Source organism: Otolemur garnettii, unplaced genomic scaffold, assembly GCF_000181295.1.
Source record: "Otolemur garnettii isolate 467f Iridium unplaced genomic scaffold, OtoGar3 scaffold00029, whole genome shotgun sequence".
NCBI lineage: Eukaryota > Metazoa > Chordata > Mammalia > Primates > Galagidae > Otolemur > Otolemur garnettii.
Window position 1 is genome coordinate 15,068,776 of NW_003852424.1, and position 13,399 is coordinate 15,082,174.

The 13,399-nt window shown below is 54.0% G+C and overlaps 3 protein-coding genes across 9 annotated transcripts in view; 2 read left to right on the forward strand and 1 right to left on the reverse strand.

The window, feature by feature from the left end:
* DOT1L (DOT1 like histone lysine methyltransferase) overlaps positions 1-8,639 on the forward strand; it is a 93,682-nt gene extending 85,043 nt beyond the window's left edge. For 2 of the 3 annotated variants that reach the window (XM_023512503.1, XM_023512504.1), the window contains 3 exons: positions 888-952; positions 1,483-2,421; positions 5,351-8,639. In XM_023512503.1, coding sequence (XP_023368271.1) covers positions 888-952; positions 1,483-2,421; positions 5,351-5,358 — 1,012 coding nt within the window. In that variant the 3' untranslated portion in view covers positions 5,359-8,639. Of the gene's footprint in view, positions 1-887; positions 953-1,482; positions 2,422-3,085; positions 4,274-5,350 lie in introns of those variants that run through there. The other variant, XM_023512505.1, reaches the window with a different exon arrangement.
* An 88-nt stretch (positions 8,640-8,727) lies between these two features.
* On the reverse strand, positions 8,728-11,061 carry PLEKHJ1 (pleckstrin homology domain containing J1). Of its 3 annotated transcripts, none has more exons than XM_023512509.1 (7): positions 10,993-11,061; positions 10,631-10,883; positions 10,476-10,543; positions 10,325-10,391; positions 9,498-9,588; positions 9,349-9,407; positions 8,728-9,272 (listed from the first exon to the last, which is right to left on the reverse strand). In XM_023512509.1, exons 2-7 carry the CDS (start codon positions 10,722-10,724, stop codon positions 9,244-9,246), a joined length of 408 nt encoding a protein of 135 aa, XP_023368277.1. In that variant the 5' UTR covers positions 10,725-10,883; positions 10,993-11,061; the 3' UTR covers positions 8,728-9,243. The 3 variants fall into 3 exon arrangements, with proteins under 3 accessions (XP_023368277.1, XP_023368276.1, XP_003788906.1); XM_023512508.1 differs by having other exon boundaries at positions 9,344-9,407; positions 10,993-11,055; XM_003788858.3 differs by lacking the exon at positions 10,993-11,061 and having other exon boundaries at positions 9,344-9,407; positions 10,631-10,890.
* Positions 11,062-11,226: 165 nt separating this feature from the next.
* Positions 11,227-13,399, forward strand: part of SF3A2 (splicing factor 3a subunit 2) — a 14,625-nt gene continuing 12,452 nt past the window's right edge. The window contains exon 1 of one of the 3 annotated variants that reach the window (XM_003788711.3): positions 11,227-11,291. The gene's annotated coding sequence lies outside the window, so the exon portion shown is untranslated. Of the gene's footprint in view, positions 11,305-12,220; positions 12,259-13,399 lie in introns of those variants that run through there. The other 2 variants (XM_023512507.1, XM_023512506.1) reach the window with 2 other exon arrangements.

A 13,399-nucleotide genomic window follows, 5' to 3' on the forward strand; every position in this document is an offset into this window, starting at 1 on the left:
GAAAAAGTGAGACTCTGTCTCTACAAAAAAAAAAAAAACAACAACAAAAAAGAACAATACTGTCCAAATAAATCATTAAAGTGTTTGGGTATTCAGGAAGAAGAAGAGATTCTATTAGAGAAGTCATTTCATTATGTTACCTAATAATTCTTAGACAATTTAAGATAGTTTAATATTCACGGCATGGCAACATTTGTTTATTGTACAGTCATCAAAAAATTATAAACTATTCAGTTTTATTAATAAATCAATACAAATTCATCAACCCATAGCCTAAATAGTGTGCATTTTGAAATCCACTTCATGTTTCTTATTAACAAGCGGTCAGGTAGCATTATTTTTTGTTTAATACAGTAATCTTAGAGTTAAGATTTAATTTAAAAACAAGGCTAATGGGCGGTGCCTGTGGTTCAATGGTTAGGGTGCCGACCCCATATATCAAAGGTGGTGGGTTCGAACCCAGCCCCTGACCAAACTGCAACAAAAAAATAGCCGGGCATTGTGGCAGGTGCCAGTAGTCCCAGCCACTCAGGAGGCTGAGGCAAGAGAATCGCCTAAGCCCGGGAGTTGAAGATTATGGTGAGGTAAATGCTACAGTACTCTACTAAGGGCGATAAAGTGAGGCTCTGTCTCTAAAAATAAATAAATAAATACAAGGCTAATTAGTTAGTGGACATTAAAGTGAATACTTATATAACCTTTCAAACAAGTTATCGTCACTTTCTTTTGATATTTGTAAACTGTTTTTATTTTGATACCAAATAACATTCAAGATTTTTATGTCCTGTATCACAACAAATAATGCTGAAGACTTCTGTTTTATTCTGTATAAGGATTTACCAATCACAGTTGGGTTTCAAACATTAATGTTCTCTTCTTTTTCTTAGCATTGAGAGAAAAATTGCAACAATCTCCTTAGAAAGCAAATCTCCCCCGAAGACCTTAGAGAATGGTGAGTACTTAGTGTTCCTGGATGCCCAAGGCCAATCCTCTGCTTGGCTTGTGTGGGGCCAGGTGGGGCCAAGCTGGCCTTCTAGAATTGTCTCTAGTGCCCCTTGGTATAGTCCAGGGCTGCCCTGGGCAGAAGAGGTACCTGTTGAGCTGGCCCCTGTTGGGTGGTAGCCTGGGGACCTCATTATGTTCCTAGCTACATGGGCTCCTATCTCTGTGTGCCTTGCATCCCCAGGCTGCTCTTCATCACCTTCACTACCCTTGGAGCCTGTCTTCCTATGCCTGTGCTCTACTTTGGCTTGCTTTGGGACAGCCTATCTTTGCTACTCAGAGCCATATTTGCACTGTAGTGTCTTTCCCTTGCTGGGAAGCGCCAGTTCTGGGCTCAGGTCTGACCCTGCAGGGTTCCTCCCCACATCAATTCCCCACTCCAGCTGTGGGCCTGTATAGTGGGCACAGCCCGACAGCAGCATCTCCTGGGCAGCCTCAAGATGGCCCAGGCCTCACACCTCTGCCCATCCACCCTGTCAGGTGGCAGCTTGGCAGGAAGGAAGCTGGCGCCCGCGAGCGAGCCTGTCAACAGCAGCAAGTGGAAGTCTACCTTCTCGCCCATCTCCGACATTGGCCTGGCCAAGCCTGCAGACAGCCCGCTGCAGGCCAACTCTGCCCTGAGTCAGAGCTCCCTGTTTGTGCTTCGGCCCACCCTTGAGGAGCCTGGTGCCTCCGATGCCAAGCTAACCGCTCACCCCCGGAAAGGCTTTCCTGGCTCCTTGCCAGGGGCTGATGGGCTCAACTCGAGCCCCAACCCTTCCCATGGCTTTGCCTTCAGCGGGGGCCTGGCCACGGAACTCAACCTCCATAGCTTCAGTGATGGTGCTTCTCTCTCTCACAAGGGCCCTGAGGCCCTGGGCTCCCCCCTGAGCTTCCCCTCGCAGCGGGGCAAAGAGGCCTCGGAGGCCAACCCTTTCCTCAGCAGGAGGCAGCTGGACAGCCTGAAGGGTGAGGGCTGCAAGGGCAAGGAGGCCGGTGAGGGCGGCCCAGCCCTGTGTGGGCCTGCCGAGAAGGTGCCCCCACCACTGAGCAACAAGGCCACCAAGAGCCGTGACCGTGAGCTTGACCTCAAGAATGGCCACAACCTCTTCATCTCTGCAGCAGCTGTGCCTCCTGGGGGCCGCCTCAGTGGCCCCAGCCTGGCCCCAGCAGTATCCTCTGCAGGCAGCGTGGCCCCCCCTACTCAGACTCACCGGCCCTTTTTGGGCACCTTCACCCCGGGCCCGCAGTTCACATTGGGGCCTGTGTCCCTGCAGGCCAACCTCAGCTCAGTGGCAGGCTCATCTGTGCTACAGTCCTTGTTTAGCTCCGTGCCGGCTGCTGCAGGCCTGGTACACGTGTCCTCTGCCGCCACCAGATTGACGAACTCACACGCCATGGGCAGCTTCTCCTCCGGGGTGACAGGCGGAACAGTTGGAGGTAGGCAGGAGTGCACCTCTCCCGCCTGTCTTGGTGCCTAAGGGCAGGGTTCTGGCTCCTAGCAGGTGGCAGTTCCTTCCTGAACAGCTGTCATCAGTCACCAGTGGCCTCGCAGGTTCCCTTACAGTTGTGAGCAACTGTGCCCACAATTCTCCTTGTCTACATTGGGACCTGCTGCCTCATTCTTGTCATGAAGTCCAAGTGGTGGTTTGTATGGGCAGTGAACTCCATGAGCCACTGTCAGGTTCTCTGGTTGTAACGGCGTCCTTCTCGTTTTCAGAAGGCCACAGTGCACATGGTCACTAGGGCATTACTCTCTCCTGTGGAGGTCACCTGTTTAAGAGTGACTGCCCCAGGCTTTGGCACCGCCTGGGAGCTGGTGTTGTAAGAGCGAGTCCTGTGGCAGACGCAGGCAGGAGCGGAGCTGGGCCGGATCGGCGCCCTGGGCCGGGCGGGCTCCCTGCGGGGCGGGCGGCAGGTGGGCCCGGAGGGGCGGGCGCCCATGCAGGTAAGCTGCTGCCTGCACTGCCGCTGCCTGCGCTTGAGCCTGCACGCACTGGAGCTGCGCCCGTGACTTGCTTCCCCTGTGTGTGTGTGTGTTTCTCTTTGCTTTGGCTGGATCGTGCCCACCTGGTGAAGCTGAGTTTTTCTCTCCTGTTTGCAGGTGTCTTTAACCACGCGGTGCCTTCCGCCTCTGCTCATCCGTTTGGAGCCCGTGTCGGCCGTGGGGCTGTGTGTGGCAGCGCCACGCTGGGCCCGAGCCCACTGCAGGCGGCGGCCAGCGCCTCGGCCTCTTCCTTTCAGGCCCCGGCCTCGGCCGAGCCTCGGCCGCCCCCTCCGCCTCCCCCGCTCCCTCCACCTCCTCACCTGGGCCGGCCCCCTGCGGGGCCCCCCACCCTCCATGCACCCCCTAATGCTGCCTTGCCTCCTCCCCCTGCGCTGCTGGCTGCTAACCCTGAGCCCGTGCTTCTGCAGAGCCTTGCGTCCATCCCGCCTAACCGTGCTTTCTTGCCCCCCACCTCTGCTGCCTCCCTGCAGCCTGCTAACGCCTCTTTGTCTGCCAAGCTGGCCTCCCTCCCACACAAGGGCGCCCGCCCCTCCTTCACGGTGCATCACCAGCCCCTACCCCGGCTGGCCTTGGCGCAGGCCACACCTGGGATCCCACAGGCCAGCACCACGGGGCCGTCCGCTGTGTGGGTTTCCCTTGGCATGCCGCCTCCTTATGCTGCGCACCTTTCGGGGGTTAAGCCACGATAAAGACTTGCTTAGCTAGCAGTTCATATTGTGTAAGGTAAGGCCAGAGCCACACCAGCTGGCTCATTTGAGACTGAACTGCCCTTCCCTTGGCAGAGAGGACGGCTGCAGGGCCCAGCAGAGGGGCCAGGGGCTCTGAGATGGACAGAGGGAGATAGTTGCCAGAGGAGGACCTTAGGATGCATGGAAAGCGTGCTGCCCACCATGTGGCCTGAGTGCAGGGCCTGAGGAGTTCAAGAGGAGTGTTTTGGGGCTGTGGCTGCCCACAGCTACTCTCCAGACTCTTAACTCTGAGTGGTCCTGCAGGGAGCCTTGGATCTGCTCTGGCTACAGTGAGGGGAGGCTCATAGTAGGAGCCTGGTTATCAGAGTGGCCTCTACATGCTGTTCCACCAAGCTCAGGTGACCTGAGAAAGTTGTGCAATCCAGCCTAATTAAGGGTGCATGACATGTGGCAGGCATTTTGGCAGCAGCATTACAGGGCACTAGTGGGGTGTGACGGGGTCCCCATGTGGGCCTGAGTACCCCTCTTAGGGCAGAGTTGAGGAGCCTGCAGCCTTAAGGCCACTGTAGCCTTCTAGTTCCTTAAGTGCAGCCTTATTGACTGAATTCAAATTTTATAGAACAAATCCTTTTATTAAAATGGGTATAGCAGAGAAAGACAAAGCTTTTCTTGCCTCCTTTGGAGCTTAGAAAAGAATAATCTTGAAACCAGAAGGCCTAGGGTATTAAGAAAATACATGGCCTCTGAGGCTCCTAGCATCTTGCCCACCTTCTAAGATGGGCATGTTCTTGATGAGGTTCCTGCCTGTCAGCCCACCAGCTCTTGGAAGCCTAGGGTGACAGGAGAGGCCATCAGTGTGGGCTCTGTGGCCTGCACTGGGCCTACGGTGCTTTGTGGCCCCTGGTGGACAGTTGAGCAGCTCTTCGCCTCAGAACATCAGCACTGACTCAGAGCTACCAGTGTAGACAGCATTACCTTTGGGGCCAGGAAGAAGTTGGGGGTGAGGTTATGCTGTTGGGTACAAGACAGAGTGCATCCCAACTCCTTCCTCTGAGGAGACAGTGCTGTTGCCCACCCACTGGGTAAGGGCTAGAAGCCAGGAGCTAGGGCCAGGGGCCAGGGGCCAGGGCAGGGCAGGCCAGGCATCACTGTGGAAGTGGCAGTGCGCTGCCTGCTGCCCTCAGCTGCAGCCTGTCCTCCCACATGTGTGAGTGGAAGCAGACATAAGCTTTGGCTACTGGGTGAGCTACTTTCAACCACCTGGTCAGTGCTGGTCACCTCAGGACTGGCTGTGCCAGGTCCTGTCAGAGTCCTAAAGATATGGTGACTGTAGCTGGACTTGACCTCACATCCTTAGAGGCAGTGGTGTGGCTAGGCTGCATATCTCACAGGGCTGCTGGAGCAAGGCAGGCAACTGGCTGGATGCATCCCTGTGTCAGGACACCCCCCCCCCCCCCCCGTGAACCCACAGGGGTCACTCACCTCCGGCAGAGGGAGCTGGCTCCACACCTATCTCAAGACAGTCCCCCTCTGCGGGCAGCCTCCCAGCAAGCAACCCTGGCCCAGTATGGCTCGTGCATATAGGAGACCATCGGTCCCCTGGCCTGGGTGCGTGTTTGGGCACCTTAGAGTGAGGTGTTAACAGCTTTTCCTCCCTCTGTGCCCTCTGCAGGTAACTAGGATTTCTACCTCAACCGCGAGACCTATGCAAGGACGGTGTGGACCAAGGCGCCCGCTGCACGGTGCTCGCCGGCCTGCCGGGGCCCCCCCCAACCCCCAAGGCAGCATGGAGGATGGAAGGATGGAGCTCTACTGTGAATCTCGGCACACCCGCAGGAGAGGCTGGGCCTGGTCCAGTTTGTACTGTCAATAGTTTTAGATAAAGTATTTATCGTTTTTTAAAAAGTATAAACAATTCTGACTTATTTTATTCCATCTAAGTCGTCAGAGGCAACCTATTAAGAAATATAAATATCTATATATAAGAGGATCTATATATAAAGAAACGTGTTTGAAGGGCTGGCCTGCCAGTGGAGAAGCCGACAACCTGTCCCGGTGCTATTGTCCCCAGTCCTGTGCCCCCTCACTGCGCTTGGTGCTGACTGTAGATGCTGACCAATGCTGATGCCAGTTCTCAGAAACACCTGCTTGCTGGCTCCTGCCACCACTCTGTTCCTATACCAAAGGCATGCCTGCCTCTGTCATGACGCTCCTTGAAGGCGGCTTCCTCCCAGAGGGGCCCAAGCCAACCTTTCAGACCCCTCCTCCTTTAAGTCCCTATGCCTGCCCTGGATCACCCTCTCCTACCCCTCACTCTGTCACTGTGAGCACACCCAGACTGTTAACCCTCAGGGCTCAGGATTGGTGCCTTTGGCATATGAACAGGGTGTGTATAGCAATGTGGCATTCTGCAGCTGAGAGGAGTAGGCCCCCAGCTTGGCTCCCTGGTCTGTTTTGAGTGGTGCTCTGAGGAGGGGGTCACCCTAGACTGGCTGGGTTGGCCTATGTAACAAGTGCATTTACTTTGTATTTCTTTGCTGTTGTGGGCTCAAGTTATGCTATGTGATGTGGGCAGGCCAGTCATGGGTCCCTGGTGTTTCTGTATAGGAGAGAGTCACCCTGATAAGTGACAGTATTTTATAGATGCGATGAAAATTTATACATTTCATAGACTTGACTGCATTTATTTTTAGATGGTATAATGCACAGTGAACTTAAGAAAAAAAAATGAAAGAAAAGCAAGGGGAGAAACCTTTTATTTATTCAAATGTACAAAAGGGGCACTGGCCCCTAGACCAGCCCCACCATAGACCCTGCCTTGTGCAGCCACAGGCGCCCACAATAGAGCTGCTGCATAGCCTGGTGAACAGGTTCGTGCTCAGCATTCGTGTCTGTGGGTTCTTGTAGCTCCTGTGGTGTATGTACAACGGAGCTCAGACATGTCTGCTGGAGCCTTATGTCTCTGGGCCTCAGGTTGATGCTGTGCACCCCTTCCCCTCTACTTTAGTAGCCTCATAGGGCTTTGGACTGGTATGGACAGGAGAGCAAAGGCTGAGCTTGGCAGGAAGGCAGGACAGTTCTGGCTTTGTGAAGGGTCTGGAAGCCCTAGGTCCCCTGATATGGTCAGTGTTGGCCAGAGGCCACCTGCTAGGGTTACTAAACAGCAGCTGGTCCTGGTGCTTCTGACCCTGAGGTGTGTGCCCTGGGCTTCAGTAGGCCCATTCTCAAGTGTTTCAACTCTGGAGACCTTCCTTTTCAAAAGGGCCAAGAGTCATCCTAGTGCTTCCCTTCTGCCTTCCTGGGGCCCTGCTATGCTAGCCTGTTGAACTCAGCCAGGACACATATCCCCAGCCATGGTGGGAGCTCCTGGAGAGAGCCCTGCCCTCAGTTTCCAACTGGGGGCAGGGAGCCTGTTAGAAGCCTGTTTATTCCAAGGGGCTGGTCTTCTCCTATCCCACCCCAGCCCTGCTTGCCCTGCTCCCTACAGCCTGTGTCTCAGACCCCCTCCACCCTATCAATAGAGTCTGAAGATGGTGCTCATGACCTATATTTAAAATTGGCCTGTTTTCCCTTAGGTGGCCACTCTGGCTCCTTTCTCTCCACGTTGGTGCTCTCAGTTTGTAGGTGCTGTGCCCTGGCCTTCAGGATAGGGCAGCCACCCAGCATGGCTCCCTCAGATGCTGCAGGGTTAAAGCAGAGGTGGTCTACAACAAAACACATTCTTTTGTAAACACTGAATGCTTCTGCCTGCCACTCCCAGGGACATGGGTGGCTTGGGTGCCAGTGTAGGTCCTATATTGCTGGGCTTCTGCTGATGGCCCATGTGCAACTCACCCACTTCGAAACCTATGTCTACATGTGTACTTGAGCTTTGAAACATGAAATGCTATGTGTTCAGGACATGCTGACACTGGTGCTGGGTCTCAGGTGTAGCTGGCAAGGGTGGAAATCCCCCTAAGCCTACTGGGGGCCACAGGTACACTATTATTGATGAACAACGGCATCCCCTTCTTTGCCTGAGTCCCAGGACTGTGCCCACCCAGATTTCCTTAGAAAGTATAGGGAGGCAGGCAGTGGGCATAGGGTGGCCACAGGGCCTGGTGGCCTCTGGGTTTGGCGCTGGCGCCTGGGTGGAATGCTTTTGCCAACAACAGGCCACTCTAGGGAAACCTGGGAGGCTGCCAGGTGGCCCTTGCTCAGGAACCCCTAAGAGCCCTAAAATAGTCCTTGAGGCCCTGCTAAGGGGCCTGCCTGGCCAGCAGGAAACAGCCAACAAATGGTGACTTATTTATCTGCCCACAGGACCAGTCCTTCTACTCAGGGGTCAACAGGGGACCCCTCCCCTTCCCATCCATCTATCATTTGGTCAAATGGTCCATCCAACCAGGCTGCTGCTTTTTCTCATGTTTGACAGACTTTGTAACTTGAAGCTTTGCATTGTCTTTACAGAGAGCTCTGGTTTCAGATGCGTGCATTGTCAAAGTAGCCCTGTAAGCTGCTGCCTGACCTCTCCCATGGCATTCCTGCTGCGTTCTGCATTTTCACCTCCAGATGCTGTAATAAAAACATTTTCACCTGAAAGTGGTCTAAATGGTTTCTTCCTGGTGACACAAGGCAGCAGCTGTGGGTGGGTGGGAGGGATCACGTCCAGTTGAGTTGGCCCACTAGAACGCCCTGCCTTCTGACCAACTCAGGCCCAGTTGACTTTAGGTCCTGACAACATGGAAAAAACCCTTGGCCTTTGCCTGATCCTATGGGTGAGAAGCCAATAAGAGGTCCCAGCCATACCCAAGGGCAGTGCCCTGAACAGGGGTGGGACTGCAGGTCACCTTAGGATTCCTATGACCCACTGCATCCCCATCCCTGGGGTCCCAGCCTCCCACACCTTTCCAGGTGCAGGTGGCCCAGCCCCTATTCCTCAGGCACTTAAAACAGATAATGAAGTCTTCTCCAGGCTTCACTAAGTACCTCACCTCCTTCAAAGGAGAGGGTTTCCAGCCTGGGGAAGCTGGCCTGTTCCCTCTGCCTTCACTTCATTAGCATCCAACATGGAAGAGAGGTACTTTTATTTGAATAAAACAAGCACGCTGACCCAGGCTGACCGCTTCTCCAGGGTTCAGGCAGATTCACAGCTGAGGGAGACCTAGCTCCCTTGCCATTCACAGCATCATCTAGCTTAGTACATTCACCTGGCACAGAACTGGAGCCACAAAGGACCAGGGGCATGCCAAGCCCTTGCTGGACACAGCTAAGGACTCAGGGCAGAGCTCCTGGGAGTGGATGCTTGTGCCAGGCAGCAGCACATGACATGGAGGTGCTAGACTAGTCCAGTAGGTCCTGAGGCACAGGGAAAGAAGCTTGTCAGGTGGTTTCCCACAAAAAGAGCCCCTGTCAACCTGCACATGCCTCAGGCTTTGAAAGTCTTTACAGCAAACAACTCCCACTTAGTCCAGGCTTGGTCCAGTAAATCCAGGGCCTGGCAGGAGGTCCAGGTGAGGGGGGCAGGGCTGACTGCCTATGCCCTGGTCTCATTCCTTCAAGCTGCTCAGCTGAAACCTGGCCTCCTCAGATATGCCGAACTGCTCCAGGGGATCCTGTGGGCCAGATGGGTGCCATAAGTTGCGTCTTGGAAGACCACCCCTGCCACCTCCAACCAGGCACACACCTTGCCTGTCATCTTCTGGATCTCATTCCTGTAGAAGATGAGGCTTCTTCGCATAAACTCATAGCTGCAGGAGAAGGCAGCACTCTGTCAGGTTCCCACTTTGTATAGCTATTGCCCCAGTACCCAACTAGGCCCACATCCCACTTGGCCCCACCTGGCCTGATGCAGAGCCTCCATCCACTCCTGGCACTGCTCCTCACTGCAGCACTTGAAGTAGTACTTCCTTTCTGGGTCCTCCATGAAGCCTGGGGAAGGAGCCACGACTGGTCCATACCTGCTATGCCAGCTACAAGGCTCAGCTTCCTCTTGCCAGAACCCCAAAACTATCTCCCCTCTGGCCCCAGCACCCGGTCATCTCTCTGCCTGTCACAGGTTGAACTTCATCCCTAGAAAAACACATTCAAGCCCTAACCCGCAGAACCTATTAATGTGGCGCTATTTCGAAATATCTTTGCAGATATAATTTGTTAAGATCAAATTATTAAGATGGGCCCTAAATACTGACCAGCCTCTTTGTAAAAGATGGAAACTTGGACACCAAAGACGACGCAGGGAGAATTCCCTGGAACACGAAGGCAAAGACCAAGGTGCTGCTTCTACAAAACGAGCGTCAAGGATTGACGAAGACCACTAGAAGCCCAAAGGCCTCAAAAGAAAACAGCCTTGCTCCAGAATTAACTTTCTGGTACTCAAGCCACCCAGTTACCGAACTGTCACAGCGATTCTGGCACAACTGTCCACCTTCCACTGTATACTTGTAATATCCCACAACGACTGAGGAGAACCCTAAGAAGTCTCCGCACTGAGCCAGGCATCCTGGAGAGCAAAGCTAGAATTGGACTGTGCTTGTGGCTGTTCAGCAAAAGGCTTGGCCGGGGCACGGGCCAGTCCACGGGGAAAGAGCCTCCAGGGGACCAGGCAGGTGCACAGGCCGCCCGGCGGAGGCCCTGGCCTTGAGCTGTCCGGGGACAGTGGACTCACTGATGGAGAAGCCGCTGGGCTCTTCCCGGGCGACGATGCAGCGCTCCAGCAGCAGAGCTCCGACCGGCTGCGGGGACACGGACAGAATAGGCCGTGAGTGCGCAGGCCCCACAATGACCCCCACCCGACCCGCCGCCTCCACGCCCCTAACCTCTGCCTCGTCCGTGCGGAAGTAGAAGAGAAAATTCACCACCAGCTTCACTAGCCTCCGCTTCACCACTGCGGGCACAGAGCAGGCTCAGGGCGGCCGCGAGACCCCACCCCGGCCTCCCGTTCGTCCGCGCCCCTGTCCCCGGCCCCGCTCACCGCTGCCTTTCTTGGGACCCCGCATGCCCAGCTCGGCCGCCAGCTCGGCCGGCTGACGGGACAACGCCTGCAGCTCCTTCTCGTTGTAGCGCATGGTGCCGAGGGGAACCGGAACCCAGAGCCCGCCCTCCGGGCCGCGACCAGCGCCAAAAAGGTCTCGGGACGCAGTTCCGGAAGCACCATACAAGCTGCTGCGCCTGTGCTTCCGGAGCCGGCCGTCCCGCGGAAGCCGTACAAGCAGCTGTCACGTGACCTTGGAATAGGAAATAAGCCGGATCCAGAATCAAAGTAACTTCCCTGTCCCCTGCGACAGGCGGCAGCCTACCCTACAGCCGCAAGGCGCAAGCGGAAGAAACAGTAACCTTTCAGGGAGGATCAACTAGCCCTCCATCAAGAGCCGGCCTCTCTCGGACGGAAGCTTACAGGGAGCGTTGTGCGCACGCGCATGTCGGCTTCTGACCGCACGTTCAGCCCCGCCCCCTCGCGCCCTGATCCTCACTCCTCCTGAGCGGCCGGCCCACGCCTCTCGTCGGGCTGGGCTTGCGTACACGGCCGACCCTACCGTTTGCTCCGGAAGTGCTTGCTTTGCCCGCGACGCGCGTGCGCAGGCCTAAGTCGTAGCGGTGGCTAGAAGGCGGTGGTAGCAAGGCCTTGGACGCTGGTGAGGAGAGGTGGTGGGTATGGACGATGGCAGCCAGCATCCCGGGGTTCCTTAGAAATGAGCGGATGCGGGAACCTGACGCCTAAAGTTGGGGAGGCGGGCTGAGGGGAGCATGGGCAGCCTCCCTCCGGAGGGCGTCTGGTCTTCTGCGCTCTTCAGCGTCCCGCGCTGGGCGGGACCCTCCTCTCTGCCAGCTTGGCGCTCTCTCTGAAGACCTGTTGGGGTCCGGTCGGCCATCGCGACCAAAATGGCTTCGGGCGCTTTCCGTGTATCCCAGGGCTTTTCTGAATGCTAGTTTATATCCATTAATTGACTAGCTTTGAAGGATGATTAAAGGATACCGCAACCCTTAACTGTGAGACGGGAGTAACAGCCTTAGCTCCATGCCGAGGGCGTCATAGAGGGGTTAACTGGCCAGCCTTTGCAGGGGCATCCGGAGCAGTTAGACTTATGTGCTGTGTCCACTGCTTTCATCCGCCCTTTGACACAGAACAGCTAGAACAGCTGTAAAATAGGTTGTTTACTCGGCTTAAGGAGATAATGGTTTTTCCACCAAAAACAGTAATTAATACCGGCTTTCTGGTCCAGTCCCAGGGCCCAGAGGCGACGTCTTTTCAATTCTTAAAGCCGTTTCCCCTTCTCTTTACCTTCATGAAGAACACGCTTTTTTCAGGGTATATCGATTTTTATTTTCACTTATTTATTTACTTATTTTTGAGACAGAGCCTCACTTTGTCGCCCTCGGTAGAGTGCCGTGGCGTCATAGCTCACCGGAACCGCAAACTCCTGAGCTTAAGCGATTCTCTTACCTCAGCCTCCCAAGTAGCTGGAACTGCAGGTGCCGGCCACAACGCCCGGCTGATTTTTTTGTTTGTTTGTTTTGTTTGTTTTTTAGAGACGACGTCTCCCTCTGGCTCAGGCTGGTCTCGAACCTGTGAGGTCAGGTGAGCCACCGCGCCTGGCCCAGGTATTAGATATTTTTAGATACCATCTGCTGATTTCCTGTCATGGGCAGTGAGATCCTGTTTTCCCTCCTATCCTCCCATTCAGTGTCTTCTATACAACAAATGATTTTTTTTTTTTTTTGAGACAGAATCTCAAACTGTTGCCCTGGGTAGAGTGCCGTGGCGTTTCCGATCACAGCAATTTCAACCTCCTGGGGTTAAGCGATTTTCTTGCCTTAGCCTCCCAAGTAGCTGGGACTACAGGTGCTCACCACAACACCCAGCTATTTTTTGTTGTTGTTGCAATTGTCGTTGTTTTAGCTGGCCCAGGTCGGGTTTGAACCCACCACCCTGGGTGTACACGGTGGCTGGCACCTTGCCAACTGAGCTACATGCCCCGCCCCAAAATGAGTTTTTACCAGAGCTTTTGGTCTAAATAGTGATCGTATTTTCTAAGGCTGAAAATATTGTTGGCCGCTAAAGCAAGTAATAAATTCAACTGGACTAGTTTTCTTGTATCCCCCAAATTAATGAACTTTTTTTGTCAACCTGATTTTTATTTTACCTATTGTTAATTTTTTTCCTCAAAGCTTTAGCATCCCATACACTTACAAAGTGTACTTTCTATAGGTTTGAATAAATTGATTTCCACTTCTCCACTTTCCTGCGAGACCCCTAAATCTTCCTGCTCCAAATTGGACTGTTTGCTCTCTAGCCTTGCTAGGTTTTCGTAGACCTTTGTGTCATTGCTTTCCTGGGTTGGCTTCTGTTTTCCATCTGGCAATTTTTTCTTTTTTTCTTTCTTCTTTCAGAGCATATCTCCTGATAGCTTTTGAAGTAATAGGTGATTTTTTGTTACTGTTTTTTAGTCCTGTATTGTTTGAAAATAACTTTGTCTTCATATTTAGAAGTTTGGCTGCGTATAAAATTCTAGATTGAGGCTCGACACTCATAGCATAGTGGTTATGGCGCCATCGACACACAGTGAGGCTGGCAGGTTCAAACCCAGCTCAGGCCAGCTGAACAATAGTGACAACTGCAACCAAAAAATAGCCAAGCGTTCTGGCGGGCCCTGTAGTTACAGCTACTTGGGAGGCTGAGGCAAGAGAATCACTTAAGCCCAGAAGTTGGTGGTTGCTGTGAGCTGTGATGCCATAGTACTCC

Excerpts from the sequence above, each read along its gene's own strand:
- PLEKHJ1 (XM_023512508.1), bottom strand. The coding sequence starts at position 10,724 with ATGCGCTACAACGAGAAGGAGCTGCAGGCGTTGTCCCGTCAGCCGGCC. Across the intron at positions 10,392-10,475 it reads TCCGCACGGACGAGGCAGAG|CCGGTCGGAGCTCTGCTGCT; the intron begins GTTAGGGGCGTG and ends GTGTCCCCGCAG. Across the intron at positions 9,589-10,324 it reads GCCCAGCGGCTTCTCCATCA|GCTTCATGGAGGACCCAGAA; the intron begins GTGAGTCCACTG and ends CTCCTTCCCCAG.